Here is a 16,277-nt window from a genome sequence, read left to right as displayed (position 1 = left end):
ACGGGAGAGTCCGGGATCACACCCCCAGTCCTTATCCTGGTAACCAAGTCATTTCTTCATTTGCTACTATCAGGAATTGACATGCAAGTCTTTGGCGGTTATGAAAAATGGTCATCTAGGACCCATGAACAAATCTAAAGCCTGGTGCTTGTAAGGATGTATGGGGCTATAGCAGCTGGAATTGGCAGACCAATTGTGCCTCAAATCTGCTACATGACTGTACAAACTCTGGGCATGCCTTTGGTGCCAGCAGTGATGGTGAACAATTGGCCACGCCCACACCATGGGGAGATTGTGACGTCTTACAGCTGTACTTAAATAAAGGACAGCAGATGGAATAGGATGGCCAGGATCATGCAACAATGTCCTTCCCTGTTTACAAAGGTTTTCCATTCAAATCCAGGTCTTCCAGTGGTGACTTTGTCCAAATTTTTGATAGAAGGACATAACATCAAACATTGGGGAATTGGTTCCAGTCTTTACAAGGCTACGTCTCAAGACTGTTCCCCTGTGGCATTGTCGTATGTTCCCTGGAACAACCATGGCAACAGCCCAAGTTCCATTTTGAGTGTGGTGCATCACAAGGCCACAGACGAACATGGACCAAGGAAATGCCACAGGCAAACTTCCCGTGACTTTCTGTGGACATGGCTCAAGGAGGGCCCACCGGGTCTATGACTGAATGATCATGAAGTCGGAGATACATTTTCACAGTCAACGAAAATGTGCTTTCAATACTACTTGCATAGCAAGGGGCCACTTCAAATCAATAGTGATTCTCAGCCCTCATCTTGGTGGGATCATATCCAGATACCACATGCTCATACAGGAGAAGGGTAAGTCCATGCAAATTCAGAGCAACATCTCCCCATGCGATCACAAGTCCTCATCAAATGTTACATCCTTGTCATGAGCAAATTTTCTATTTACTACTTTCAAAACAAAAAGACCTAAGTCAGGATATTTTTCACGTAGTTATTATTACAATAAATGAACAACCAAATTGTGCCGAATTGGATATAAATTACAAATGCATTTCATGTCATGTACATCACCACACACGTCATCATTTAGGTTTTAAGGAATTGATACCGGATTGAAGGCATTGGTTGTCTAACCACAAGTAAATACCAAGAACAAAACTAAGGCGGCAGCCAGAGTTTTGGGCGGAATTACAGCTCCACTGGAGCGGTGGGACAACTGGAACATGTACTTCTAGTTCAGTATCAATTCATATTCTGCACAATGTGTCAGCAAGGCCTGGCACAAGCATGTAAGAATTAGAAGCCAGATACACTCTTTTTTTCTGTGTAATCCCCTTATACTCTGTTTTAAACTTTTTTAACCAAGACAAAATGTCTCTGCCGATGACGGCAGAAATTGACATCGATGAAACATTTGGAATGAATTTATTTGAAGACAGTAGGGCCTACTTACACACATGCACACAGCATTAAGTGACAAATTTTGCCTTCAAATTTGTGGTCCATTGAATCAATGTCTTACTTACATTACATATACATGTACACATAAACATGACAATGCACAGGCATCATAAACAGAATTTGAGAAGTCTTCTCACAAAAGGTTGAACTTTATTTTGAAATGATAAACATGTACAGGACAGAGTTGTTTCAGAAATGGTAAAGAAACACCATACAGATTCTAACAGACTAAATAACTACACACTACCGGTAGTCTAATCTGTTTCAAAGAGTGAAAATCATTCCTCCTTAGTCTCTGAAGACTGCAAAAATACAATAATATCAACTGCTCTCCCTTTAAACTAGCTTGTTTCATTGACCCTTCAATACCTACCACTTTGAAACATAACTACTCAGCAGCCTTTGGCTCTTCTGTTTCAACTGCTGTTTCAACTGCTGTTTCAGCGGCCATTTCAACTGCTGTTTCAGCGGCCGTTTCGACTGCTGTTTCAGCGGCCGTTTCGACTGCTGTTTCAGCGGCCGTTTCGACTGCTGTTTCAGCAGTCGTTTCAACTGCTGTTTCAGCGGCTGTTTCAACTGCTGTTTCAACTGCTGTTTCAGCAGCCGTTTCAACTGCTGTTTCAGTGGCCGTTTCAACAGCTGTTTCAACTTCAGTTTCAACTTTGGTTTCAACTTCAGCTTCAACACCAGTTTTAACATCAGTTTCAGAAGCTTTTCCATTTGTCTGTTCTGGGACATATGCCATGGCTGCCTGAACCTCAGCCATCTCATCATCAACAACAGGCTCCTCAGTACCAGTGGGCGGAACCAACTCATATTTATCAGTCTTCCCACCGAGCGCCATAATTCTGTCGAGCAGAACCTGGGGCTCCAAGATCAAACTGATGAACAAATACACATCATCATACCACCTCTTTGGAGCACAAGCCAAACCGATATACTTACAGTAATTCAAAACATGGTGCCGCTCATCAACATTGAAACCGGACAGGATCAAATCATCGACGCTATCCTTTGCTTTGTATGCGTCGATCATGGTCACCAACTTATCCAGTGCAGTCTGCGGAGCGGCCCACGCGTAGAATTCCGTATTCCTTGTATTCAACTCCTCCTCGGTGTAGACATCACTGGGGGTGAGATTGGCTTTCGGTGGGGTGAACCCAGACTCATTCACCTCATCTTCTTCCATGGTGGTTTGAGCCAGTTCTGTCGACTCGGTGACCTCCTTTTTAGCCTCCTCTCCATCCATTTTCAGGAAATCATCGAGCGAAAGCTTTGGTTCGATTTTGCCGTCCTTTTTCTCATCATCGTCTTCAGTCTTAGCTTTTGTAGAATCTTCCTCGATAGGCTGAACAACCATTGGTGTCTTCCTGCGCACGATATTCCCACACGCAGGGAATTCCGTCCTTATGATCTAGAAATAGAAAGGATTTTAGATTTTGGGCAAGAAATTGAACAATAACGAGAATCTCATCTGCAGGGATGGGAAAGATTTATTCGCCAAACTGTTCAACAATCATTGACATTAGTTCCTTCCACTTGCCGGGAATCTTTTATTTTTGGGTGACCAAGATAGGAAAAGACACTTGATTTGGAAGTTAGTCAAAACTTGGTTTGGATGAAAGAAAATAGCAATTACACTCGGCTGTAAAGGAGAAGAGTCATACACTGAACTGTAACAGAGAAGAAACATACATTGAGCTGTAAAGGAGAAGAACATTACACTGAGCTGTAAAGGAGAAGAACATTACAATGAGCTGTAAAGGAGAAGAACATTACAATGAGCTGTAAAGGAGAAGAACATTACACTGAGCTGTAAAGGAGAAGAACATTACACTGAGCTGTAAAGGAGAAGAACATTACACTGAGCTGTAAAGGAGAAGAATCATACATTGAACTGAAAAGGAGATGAACATTACACTGAGCTGTAAATGAGAAGAACATTACACTGAGCTGTAAAGGAGAAGAACATTGCCCTGAACTGTAGTAATGGAGAAGAATCACACACTTAACTGAAAAAGAGGAGAACCATACACTGAGCTGTAAGGAGAAGAATGGAGTGTTTATTATACAACTTTGAAAGAACTATTTTAAGGATTGTGAGATATTACCTTGATAGTCCAATTCGTCTCCTTGATTTTCTTCAGAGCTTCGTGCGACGCTGCACTCTTTGCCTTGTTCCGCTTGGACTTCTCAGCCTTGCCAAGGCATGTGTTCTGGATCAACACCTGACACCTAGAAAAGGAAGCAAATATTGAACACAACAGACAAGGAACTAGTTTTATATTGCCTTCCGACACAACTTCTCTTCAGCATTTGAATAGAGATTGGCGGAGAGCTGGCCTAATTCCAGGCCAATGCCCAGAGAGGCATCAAGGCCTATTGCTGGAATCACTTTATACCTATGTAGAATGGGATAAGATGAGCAACATGGCTCTAATGGAGTCATACATTGTACACATGCACAACAGGACTGTTACTGCACATAGTGCAAAGCAAAGTATTGACCATATGTAAATAGCTTGGTCCCGTTTTGCCTCAGCAACTAACTATTCTTGGATTGACAAGTTCTGTCACCTATACATTGAATGGGGTGAAAAACATGCATTGAGACTTGGCACAATGTAAATGCACAAGTAACAACTGCAAATGTACAGGTAACAACTGTTAATGCACAGGTAACAACTGTAAACCAAAACAATACATACTACTGCACGGGCAGGCTGGAGCATAACCAGCACCTGACAATGCTGCACATATGAAGTGTTATGTGGTTTTTGATCAACAAGGCGCATGGTTTATTTCAACCATGGCAGAACCAAGGCTAAATTCTAATGATAATAAGATACTGACTTAACGCCATGAGAATATTCTCAACCCATGGCGAAGTACATTGTATCTCATTCATAAAAGGCACCAGTCTGTACACTTTATATATTGGCTGCTGGACTTAGGGCTCCAGAGCCACAGGGATGCAATACGAATCAAGGCCTAAAGGCAGTCAACCCCCACACACTTTACTCTAAAGACAAGAGTTTACTGGGGAAACACCAGACTGCAATAACCAAGCACATCACCCCATTTGTTCTTTGCTGCATTGCAAGAAAATCTGGGATGATGAGAGGCTTGATGAGCAGAAATGGTATCAGTTGTCTACACCAGTATCAAACTTTTTGATCATGCAATGTAGCAGGAAGCTTTTACTGGTTTATAGGACTGAAACCTAAACATACAATATAGAGTAACCAGAAAGGGAGGATGGCAAGCCTAAGATATCAGTGCTTTCGCTACACTGCAGCAGAGTGCTTCAACAATCCTTTTTTTGCCAGGAGGACATGTCCAGCACCCTGCTTTCCTGTAGCTGAATAATTCACGTCATTCTGAACACCAGGGGGCCGCACCTTGCCCTATTTCCAGGCATTAGGGGTGCAGACAACCCCACCCTGTGTTTTTCTAACCGAGACACTTTACTTAACTGGGACTACAAAGAAAGTGAGTGGCTCAGCTTGCATAAACCCTGAAAGGCAAAAGTAATATCAGCAATCGATTTCTGCAAAACTTAAAAACTTCGTCACGGCGCAGTTAGTCCTATTTTTATATGAAAAAAAGCTTTTAAAAATGCTGATGTGCTTTGTAAACTAAAAGGGTATGTAAATGTTGCCTAGTAACTTTTTCAATTAGAGATAGTTGTATGAGAACAGAATAAAATTATTTTTGCTTGAAACATTTTGAAACATACATGTACTTGAACATTGCACCATCCATGACATACATGTAATCTCTCATGGTATTGTTCACTACAATGTACCTCTACATGTTCATGTACTGAATTTCGGTGGCCTCCATTACTGGCGATATGGTACACAGGTTGACATGTGCATAGAAGCATATATGTCACTGTACCAAGCAAAGCCTCCCTCGTGCAGAATGGTAGTGTTGAATTCTTTGATGTGAACACAGTGGGGAGGGGGGGGTTTGTAAGTCGATGGGGGGGGGGGGGGGCTATACAGCTCTTATATTTCCATGTGCCTGTGATGAGAACTCAAGGTTCCGCCTTCTGCATGTTCTGTTGATGAAGAAAATAGGATTAAACAAGAAAGGTGCAATCATCACAGCAAGATGCTGATAGAGTGTACACGTATGTCAAGATGACTACTGGTATACTGTGGGCTAGAGGATCTTCAAAATGATAACAAATAACCAAAACAAAGTACTTGTGCATGAATGCTCAGATGATTGTCCCCTTCACAGTTCTAAAGATGGAGTAGCTTGTGAAAATGTATGACTTTTGATGGCAGTGTAGTAGTGTCATAGATCCATTTCAGAATGAAAGCAATCCATCAGAAATCTCATCTATCCTCCTAGATATGCAATATTTGAATTTTTTGGAAGTATTTGAAAATCGTGCCATTGTGACATTTGTATGGTTTAAGACTATTCCACCTTTAACTGCCATTATACCAGTGTGATTCAAAAGAACAAAGGGGTTTTATCAAAACTACCTGATTTGCCAACAATCTGTAAGAGGCAATAGCCCTCATTATCTGACTAGGTTACTGGTAGCAAGAGACCACGCAAGATATCTTTTTGGCATGACAGATAACTTCAACAACCCCTCAAATCATGCCAATTTATACTTACTTGCAAACCGATTTCTCAGGCTCCACGTAATCATATTCAAGGACCATCTTATTGAACTCAGCACTCTGCTTCAGGATACCATTGGCTCCCTGGAATACACCAGTCTTCTCCAACAAAACGATGCCAGACCACTCGGAAGTCACCCACTGCGGACAGTTGAACTGTGTCGTCTCAAGCGTCTTGTGCTCCTCAGGGTAGCTGATGAATGTTATGTCAACATCGTCGTTTAGGAATGTGTCTTGACGCAACTTCTCGTCGCATACCAGTTTCGAACGCCAGTTACGCTCTTTGAACAAATCATCAGACATCGCGTAACAATTTCCTTTCGACTTTGTCTGGTTCAGGCCGAAACCCTGGGCAATGTAAATGTCATTTATGTACAATCGGCAGACTGACGAGTTATTCGGATCACGCAAGAACACAAGGGTCGACATCATTTTCATCTTGTTGAGGATTGTTTCAAACTTGAACAGCGCCTCACCTCGGGTCTCGGCCGACTCCTTGATGAATTCCTCAATGAAGTCAAATTTGTCTTCATCAGAATTGGCCATGGCCAACTTTTTGGTGACTCTATCAGCAATTTTTGTGATTCTGTTTTGAATGTTCTGCATATCGGCTGGGCTTCCTTCGCCCCATTGGTTTGCTTGATGTTGCAGACCCGGTGGTTTTTGCTGTTTTTGTCCCCACTGGCCACCTCCACGTTCTTTCTGTTTACCACCTACACCACCACCACCACCACCTTTACCCCACTTGTTGCGGTTTCCGCCCTGGTTTCCTCCCTGGCTAATACCATTTGGATTTTCTATGCCCATGGCAATCCGCTGTCTCTTATTTGGATTTGGATTGGTGCTACCGACTTGTTTATTTCCACCGCCACGTTTCTCTTGCTGTCGCTGGTCCTGTAGCATCCGTCTATTCCGAAGCTTCTGCCCACCCCGATGCTTGCGCTTTTGACCAACACTGCCATCCATGGATTCGTTGTCCCACTCATCATCATCATCACCACCACCATCCATTTGGTTCCAGTTTCCACCACCTTGTTTTGGAGACCTGCCCTGATTCTGATTCCCCCAATTTCCACCAGAATTCTGATTTCCAATGTTGCCCCACTGACCGCGTTGGTTTGCATTACCACCTCCGCCTCCCTGGTTCCCCATTGGCATATTGTTGTTCCCCCAACCCTGCTGATTCATTCCTCCTCTATTCCCACCCTGAAAGTTTCCTTGGCCTTGCCCCTGCTGATTTTGATTCCACATCTGGTTCTGGCCCTGGTTCATACCACCTTGGTTACCCCACTGACCGCCTTGGTTCCAGCCGAAGTTCCCACCAGTATTGGCACCACCACCATACCCCTGGCCCTGCATGTTCTGTCCGCTCCAATTTCCAAAATTTTGCTGCTGACCATAAGCTGCCATTGCTTGGGCATACTGCTGGTACATCTGTGCCGATGCTTGGGGATTCATTGCTTGGCCACCGGTGGGAGCAGTACCAGGGACAGCAACTGAACCTGTGCCACCTCCAGTGCCCGCGCCACCCGCCATGTTGCCTCCATATCCTTGGCCCCAATTTTGCTGACCTTGGTTTGCGTTCTGCATGCTGGCTGCTGCTCAAACACCAGAATCAACTGTGCTGCAAATAGAAATAGAAAACATCACACTGTTACTGCGGCCAATTGTGCAACAAATACTAGTGATTGAATTGGATACCTCAACCTTTTGAGGCAATAACATTTAACATGTCTGTGGCTGTGAGTGTGACTGTGGCACTGGTATGTTGTGTACATCAACCATTATTATCGCACAAACGACATTTTCTTTGGAAATGGCAGTATATTGTCAAGTCGCTGCCATGAATTTTGATACACCCCATCACCACCCATTACAGGCAATAAATGGCAGGGCACTGACTATGTCAGATATCTGCAGTGTGTTGGGGAGAGTGGAAGTGGAAGAGACAAGGCACGTGGGTTACACATAGAAAATGTACACAAAACACATGCAAACCCTTGCCAACTTCGGGATCATTTTTGCTCGAATAACGACAAATTAATCAAAATTTTAGGAATCACATAGATTAATGTGTACTTTAGCTTAGGGATGACACCCACCAGATTTAATGGCAATCGGCTGAAGCGTAAAAATGATGAGGTTTTTGAGAGCAATGTTTTTCCCAATGCTAAAAGTGCCCGGATGTAAGCCAAAATTTTCAGTTGCGATTCTACTCCTAAAATATGTAGAGACAAGGTTGAATGCATTTCGTGACTTTATCAAATATATGTAAATAATTTGAAATGAATGGCTTGTACATTATTATTTATTAAACTCTAATAAATTTTCGAGATGTGATTATTTCAGCTACGGAGTAAATCATGATTTAAAAACAAAGATGGCCACTATGGCTGGAAAAATGGACGATTTAGTCAAAGAATACCTCGTTTTTCGTGGTCTAAGTACCACGATGAAGAGTTTTGATACGGAATTGAAATTGGAAAAGGATAAAGAGTTCAGAGTATGTCACATTGCATCAAATGCACTTGTATATATATCGCTGTATACGTCCCCAATACTGTTCCAGATTTCCATTTTTCAGTTTCACCAGTTTTCTGAAGGTGGCGCCACCATGCATGTAATTGAAATTTACTCAAATATTCACCCTACTGTGTTTCAGGCAGATAAGATCATTGATCAGTTGCATTCATACGTAAACTCGTATGACCTAATATCACTGAGAGATTATTGGAACTACCTGGATTCCCACATATTTTCAAGATTGGAGCAGACATATACCAGTAGCATCAGGAAATTGGAAGTTAGTTTATATCGGTAAGAAAAAGTGTTTGTTTTTACAGTTAAGTCATTGGACTTTTATGTAATAATGCTTGTAACTAAAAGACCAGTATTGACCATGCCAGTGATTGATGATTCACGAGGCAATAGTGCCTATAGGGTTACAGCGTCTGTGGTACCTACATCGGAAGTCTCAAGAGTGCAGCAGTTAAGTCAATGTTTGGACTTTGGTATCATCAGCAGCAACTTTTTTGTCCAGTGACATTGTCGTCTCAACAGTATAGCATTGTACTTCAGAGCTCAAGTTGTAGCTCAGTTGTCATGTCCGGAATCAATGATTGATATCTGAATGCTGACTTTTTCTCTTCCAGATGGTATCTAGTGAATGACGTTTTAACAAACCGACCTGACAAAGTGACCGAATTCTTTGAGAAGATGGCACCAGAGATTCAGAGCCAGAGTGAATGGAAAGAATGGTTTGGTAGGTATCTCCCATGAATTATCTTAGGTAGTACTAGTAGGGATCACCTTGCCTTTCTGTCGAAACCTTTATTCAACAGAGTTTGTTTCAAATGACAGCAATTCCTCTTGTTCTCTTTACAGCGCTACCCTTCGTTAAGAACCCAGAGGAAAACAGTACATTCTCAACATACTTCAGGAAGCAGTGGCAGGACACATTTTTCTTGTCATTACATAATTTCCTGAGCGTCATCTTTCAAAGCATGCATATCCTTTTTACCTATCAGTAATATTTCCACAGAAGCACCCGGTTGTATCAAAGACTGCCCAGTCTTATAGCACATTTGAGCTCAGCCTGCTTTAAAAGTATCTAAAGCTTTGCACTAGTAAATGTGTCGGAACATGTCATTATGAGAGAGATCATGAAAATGCATGCTGCATCTTAGACTATCAAGTAATTAGAAAAAATAGGAAAATGTAGTTTGTGCTATTGCTGAAAGAAGGAACACTTGTTGCTACTTTGCGTAAAACAGTTTGTAATTTCAATGCTGTTTACCTTAACTCTTTGCACCCCTGCCCGGTCTCCTAATGTTCGATGAGGAAAAGCTCAAGTTAAGAAGATTACAGGATGAGATCGAGTACCTGAGGCGTCAAATTACCAACCCCGATCAACGCCTGAGAGATTTCCGTGGTCTACATGAGAAGAAGAATGTCTTGCCGATTACCGACCATGCGTTTGAACTCATGGATGATTTCTTTGACATATCTCAGTGAGTATACAAATTTGTTACCTGTGTGGATATTTTGTTGAAACTGAGACAGTTGTTTCCCACGGCCCGTTTTTCAAGTCAAGGAGACTATGGCTTTTATCAAAAATATATAAGCAAGCTCGCCTTGTGTATTTTTGCTTTTATCAATGTCAAGGACACTTGTTTTGGTCCCAAGTTAGTTATCCCCATTCAATTTAACCTCTCTAATCAAGACAGCTCTCTATTAAGGACAGTACTTGTCAGTCCCGAGGGCATCTTTAATAGAGTTTTCTACTGTATATTGCATTAATCTTGTCTTCTGAAGGGAACCACCTCTTGAAGATTGTGAATCACAAGGAGTCCTCAAGTCCATTGTAAAGAAGATAACAACAACAGCGAAACCATCGCCTACCATCCTGCGCAAGACGTCACCTGGTAGTTCATCAAAGCCAGGCCCAGGGGGCACCACAGGTCAAGTAAAAGAAAATCAAAAGTCGTCACCAAAGGATGTAAATGACTACAAAATAAAGGGATCACATGTGGCAGCTTCTGTACTGGTTCGGGGGAAGGTGTCTAGTACGGCAGCCCCGCATACCTTTCATAAGAAACAGCCCCGGCAGCCAGAGGATCATGATAAGCAACGCCGCGAGCTCCTTGGTCTCATGGAATCAAAGACAACTAAGGTGTGGATGAGTTAGATAATGTAATATTGGTTCTATGTTCGGGTTTTCAATTTCAAGCTTCCGCTTTTGGTCACAATTTTGTTGGCAAGGAAAACGACCTGTTATGCTGTTGCTGTTAGTTTAAGAACAAATTTAGACTAAAAAGTTAAGCTGCATTTGATCAACATCCAATTCAGCATGTTCAGGGAAGTGATATAGTGGAGAATAGCTTAACTCCTGATCTATCAATGATGACTGCTTAACTTTCTTATTGAAATACAGTGTGTCTATCTATTCTCATTTTAGCCTGAGGGCTCTGACACGTCTAAGCGGCGGAGTGAATTGATCAGGAAAGAAGCCACCCCAGTCTCCAGGCAGATGAGTGAGCCAGTGGGCATGTCACAAGTCCCTACTTCATTTGAATCAAGAAAAGTTAAACTACCTACTGAAGACTTGCCTGAATCAGCAGAGACGGAGCTGCCCTTTCTGCTTCTCAGTCAGGTCAGTCTAGCTTAAAGCTCTTGGGGATTTTAGTACCGGGATACGCACAAGTTGATTGCCCAGAATGATTGTTTATTTCCAAATTCTGGTGGTGTTGAGAACATTACATTGGTGACATTCGGAAGTTGGTGAACCTTGGACAGCGATTCTAAACCTGATAGATTCAACAATAATTTCCAAATATTTCTGGGCTTACAGTGGTATGAAATGAGGCTGTTGTTGACTTGTGCTTGTAAAACCTGTATTTAGACTTTGGGAGTTGTTTATTCTCTTCAACTGTGGATAAAACCTGTTCCATTTCAGGAAGAATACAATGAACATCATTCCTCCATACTGCATTGCCGATTCAGTGAATCGGGAAAAGTCATTGCCAGTTTGGATGTAGATGGCATAGTCAAGTGAGTGAATTAGTTTGTCTAGCTCCTAGGGATTCCTAAAGGGAGGTCGTTTTCACAAAATGCAAGGGTAATTCATGGTCAATTTTGAAAACGAACTTTCACACACTTGTACTGATAGTGTGGGAAGTACCTTATACTTGCAATGACAATTACCGTACAATATTCATGGCTCTTCATCCCTGGTTGGGCAGGTAAGGCTGCAACACAGTCTCTTCACTTCTTTCTGTCTCTTACAATCTTGGCTGCCTGGTCCTAACCCCCATCTTGCTCAGCTGTCCTTCTCTATGTGGTCCTTGGGCAACCACAGTGACTGATGGCTATCAATAACTTTGTACTAATGACGAATTTTAAATCAATTTGTGATGTTTAGGTGAAACATATCAGGTTTTAGTCAAATTATTCATGAGATTTAGTGTAATGAATTTGTGTTTTCAGAATTTGGTCTCTTGATCCTTCCCCTGCTACCATGGCAACTATAATGTCAAAGTCGCCCTTGATGTGCTTTGAATGGGCTAGCAAAATGGATCGCTTTGTAAGTTATCAGTTATCAGTTATCTCTTACTAGATGCATACAGAATGTATTAGCCGTAAGCTTAGAGGGCTAGTGTTGGTCTGTGGTGTTCAGTGGCATTGCCGTTTAATTGAGTACCAGGTGTATGTATATGTAATCAGGAGGTCATGTGTTTAACCCTCGGAAGGATCACCATGATTTCAGCTCCGTGTCCTTGAGCACGAGACTTGCCCTACAGTTTCTCTCCACATTCGTAGCTTATGCTACACCAGCAATAAGGTATATCTCAAAATAATGGCAAAAATTACAACTAGCCATGTCGGTTTCTCCTGCTACATATCTTGATATGTTTCCATTTTCAGTTATTACTTGGAAACAAGACCAGTAAACTCAGGCTATTCGACATCAAAGAGAAGAAAAATCTCATTGAAGTTACAGCGGATTCCGCCTACCCAAGGATATCAGCCCTAGCCTACAGTCCTTCAGGCACACAGTTTGCTTGTGCAGCATCTGGGCGGGGTCGAGGAGGAAACAATGGTGTGGAGACTGGACCAAGACTTGGCAGGATGTCGCTGTGGGACCTGAAAACGATGAAAATGGATCGTGAAATTCCGATGTCGCCAAATCCTGTGGCTATAAACTGTATGGCGTTCAATCATAATGGACATCTTTTGATTGCCGGTGGAGTGGATGGCATGATAGGATTATTTGGTAAACATCGTATTTGTTTTTTGTTTCAATATGGATCTTAGCTGATCATAAATATTAGATTTCAGTTTTGCAAGATAGATTTCAGGGTAACGTAATTGGCAACTCCACGTGCATTGATACATTTTACCTCTACCGAGTAAAGATAATAAGACTTCCCCCCCTCGATATAGAATACTTTAAAATTGCTTTGTTCAATAAAAATTAACTGTGATACAAATACTGGATGCTTTTTGGTACGTGCCAATGAGTTTTCAGCGAAATATGATAAAATTACAACAGCCTCAATAAATGCAAAATTTTTCTTAATCCAATGAATTTTTACAGAAGTTTCTCTCAATGCGATTGTAAGTTATATTGTACATGTTTTAGTAATTTTTCTGCAACCTCACTATCTGTCCCCTTTCAGACGTGCAGAAGTCTGAGTGTATATCAACGTGGGGGGCTCATATTGGAGAAGTCTACTCTGTCCAGTTCAGCCCTGACGAGATGAGCTGTTACAGTATGGGAGGAGATGGAAAGGTATGTTCATTGTTATAATTTCTTGTAAAAATTGTACTAATGTAGGAGAAAACCGGAGACCCCAGCATTCATTACGTCACTTCCCTCCTGTATGAGATGGAGATTCCACAAAACAGTTATTTTTATCTTCTTCCAGTTAATCGAATGGAGCATCCATAAGACAGGGATCAAGATAGCCGACTGGGCCGTTCACAGCGGGGCAGCCGGACCATTCGTCATGCAGAAACCAGAAGGTTATAAACAAATGCAGACGCCGAGAGGAAAGTTGTTTGCATTTGATGCAGAAGGACAACATATTTTAACTTGTGCTCAAACTGGTGGACAAATGTATGCGGTATGTATGCCCCCTTCGTTTGAATTGCCAAATACCAGTACCTGCACACTGACTGATATACATTCTATGAAAAGTATTTCCTGGAATTAAGCTGAATTACATCATAGCAGCACCCTCACAACTGACGAATATTGTCAGTAGTTGAATCATCTACCGGTACTTATGGACAAAGTTGAGCATATGGAATAGAAAAGATGTCCTCCGAAAAATGTGTCCGCCAAAAGAAGGAATGTAAGAAAAATGCGAATCAGATAAAACCTTTGTAGACTCTGAATAATCGGTTATCAAAAGAATCCCATTGAGTCTCAAACCACCAGAGGAAACATTCTCCAATTCATTAACGCTCCTCTCACTTTCTGTTTCAGCTGGACAGAAAGCTTGGTGCTCAGAAGATGATGCTGCTCAGAGGTCACAAGGCTCCGGTCGTGACTTGTGATTGGTCGACAGCTATCGATTGCCGCACGTGTTTGACGGGTGCAATGGATGGAAATGTTGTCGTCTCAACGTTGTTGAGACATTGATATGACAACTTTCAACTCAAATCTGCCGAGTACTAAGTTTGCTATAGCGAACGAATAGCAATAACATATGATCAAAACCACCTAAGCACTGACTTAGTATCAATCAGGACATGTACATTTACTTTAAATATCCTCCTCTACTGTACAATATCTTGCTCTATTTTCTATCTGGAGGCAATAATGAATGATCCAAACAACTTATGCCCTGACCAAGTGTTGATCAGAGCATGTTGGATGTCCTGCTCTATTTTCTATTGGCACTTGCAGGCAGAAAGAAATGATTTTCAATCTAATATCACCATTGTATTCAGAAAAAGATGTTGCCTTTCATTGTCATTTTACATGATCAAGAGTGTCGGTGTGTGCAAATTATTTAGATCTTTAGGTCAAACTGGGCATTTCTATCGCAAAGAAATGGTATCTACATGTATATTCAAAAGTAGCATCAAATGGAAAAAGTAGCAAGTCATATGTAAGACATTGAGAAAATGGTGAAAAGCATGTCTGACATTATAGTAAAGGAATGAACTTGCGAACTTTCGTCATGACATTTTTAAGGGATTGTGGTGCCCAGTGCATTTATTTCTATATAATGCCAACGGAGAGGAGAGAAGTCCAAAAACACCCAACTCATTTTGTTCAAATATGACTTGCTAGCTTTTTCTCTGTGACTTTTGGGAAGAAAATCAGTGCAATGAACAAAGTCAGATTTTTCAAATAGTTGTATAAATGTACTAAGTACAGTTTATGTACATGTGTATGTGGTGCAATTGTGTTTACTGGTTATGTACTGGTACTTGTATTAGACTGTGTTTACTGTATGTCGAGACTGTTTCCCTGTCCTACTACAAACTTGTCTCCATCCTTCCGGTTATCTGAAATGAGGGTTACATGGTCACAGTTCACGGGCCACGAATATGTTTGCTAACAGACTTGGGCGTGAAAAGATGACATGACGCGAACCGTGGGTGAAAAGTGATATCGTGAATCGTATGAAGCCCGGTCTTTGGAAATGACATGTCGTTCTGAATGGCGTGTGAAAAGTGACAGGGTTACATGTCAAACGTTAATTATGTACCAACCAAGCCGAACATATTTCATTGGTATTTATCAGGGCCTTGAAAAAATGTATGGGAGAGAGACAAGATTGCAGTATAGTGCTTTACTTTACAATCTAATAAATTCCAAGACGATATTATTCAGAGCGGTCTGATGTTATAGGGAATAGTCCATGTAATGTTTGTATGTATTTATGGTGCTTATATTCTAGTCAAACTAGGTACAAAAGAGATCCGGTATTATTTTGTTTAAGAGCTATTCTAAACAGATACACAAGAATTGATGGTGTTTTTACGCAGAGATGATGTGGATCTTCTGGTGAGCACAGGAGTATGCCTGGCCAAATAGATGGATGTCTTCGTTTAGAAAATAATGTCATACAGTTGGCTGCGCGCGCATACTTGTATCTCAACAGAGGATTTCACTTGAATACGAGGTGTTTTTCTCGCTTATCTTCTGACTTGCAGGATATTTTAGAATAAAACGAATTTGTCACAAAAGCAGCTGCACATCATAAGATAAGCATCATTATGTTATCAAGAGAAATGTCCACTGGAAGACGGTTCTTCACAACTTTTTTAATGAAAATCACATTCAAGAGACACGAGAGTGCGTGCGCATAATGTTTACAAATTCGCCAGACATCACCAGATATCCATCTATAGACATAAAATTTAAACCTTATTTGCAGGCCTCCAATGTGGATGGCTCCTAAATTGATGGTAAATTAAACTTTGTGTACTTGTGCTATAGACATCAGCGAGCTGTCTGTCCAAGAACTGATCAAATCATATCAGGTCATCTCTGTGGTGCAGTTCTCCGATTTAAGAGAAATCCTTTACAGGAATGTACATAATACTCACAACTCTGGGATGGACACTGTACGCTTAAATGTGTGTTTTAACAGAATACTAAGATATGTGTAGATATTTTGATAACAAAGAAATCAATTAATATAAAGTGGAAATCAATGCTCATTTC

The 16,277-nt window shown here is 41.4% G+C and overlaps 2 protein-coding genes across 3 annotated transcripts; one reads left to right on the top strand and one right to left on the bottom strand.

The window, feature by feature from the left end:
- Positions 1 to 972: 972 nt before the first annotated feature.
- LOC135489102 (uncharacterized) lies at positions 973 to 8,280 on the bottom strand. Of its 2 annotated transcripts, XM_064774273.1 has the most exons (5): positions 8,194 to 8,280; positions 6,087 to 7,715; positions 3,557 to 3,680; positions 2,133 to 2,859; positions 973 to 2,084 (listed from the first exon to the last, which is right to left on the bottom strand). In XM_064774273.1, the coding sequence occupies exons 2-5, from the start codon at positions 7,679 to 7,681 to the stop codon at positions 1,834 to 1,836; spliced, it is 2,697 nt and encodes an 898-aa protein (XP_064630343.1). In that variant the 5' UTR covers positions 7,682 to 7,715; positions 8,194 to 8,280; the 3' UTR covers positions 973 to 1,833. The 2 variants fall into 2 exon arrangements, with proteins under 2 accessions (XP_064630343.1, XP_064630342.1); XM_064774272.1 differs by having other exon boundaries at positions 973 to 2,859.
- Positions 8,281 to 8,471: 191 nt separating this feature from the next.
- On the top strand, positions 8,472 to 16,255 carry LOC135489675 (WD repeat-containing protein 91-like). Its single transcript, XM_064775149.1, has 13 exons — positions 8,472 to 8,594; positions 8,754 to 8,908; positions 9,244 to 9,353; positions 9,476 to 9,598; positions 9,903 to 10,101; positions 10,406 to 10,763; positions 11,049 to 11,243; positions 11,547 to 11,641; positions 12,077 to 12,173; positions 12,515 to 12,863; positions 13,270 to 13,382; positions 13,519 to 13,716; positions 14,082 to 16,255. Exons 1-13 carry the CDS (start codon positions 8,472 to 8,474, stop codon positions 14,235 to 14,237), a joined length of 2,271 nt encoding a protein of 756 aa, XP_064631219.1. The 3' UTR covers positions 14,238 to 16,255.
- Positions 16,256 to 16,277: the final 22 nt, after the last annotated feature.

The sequence above is a fragment of the Lineus longissimus genome, chromosome 6 (assembly GCF_910592395.1).
Source record: "Lineus longissimus chromosome 6, tnLinLong1.2, whole genome shotgun sequence".
Classification (NCBI taxonomy): Eukaryota; Metazoa; Nemertea; class Pilidiophora; order Heteronemertea; family Lineidae; genus Lineus; species Lineus longissimus.
Note: the sequence above shows the minus strand (reverse complement) of the source record. Positions and strands in the feature narration are given on the sequence as shown.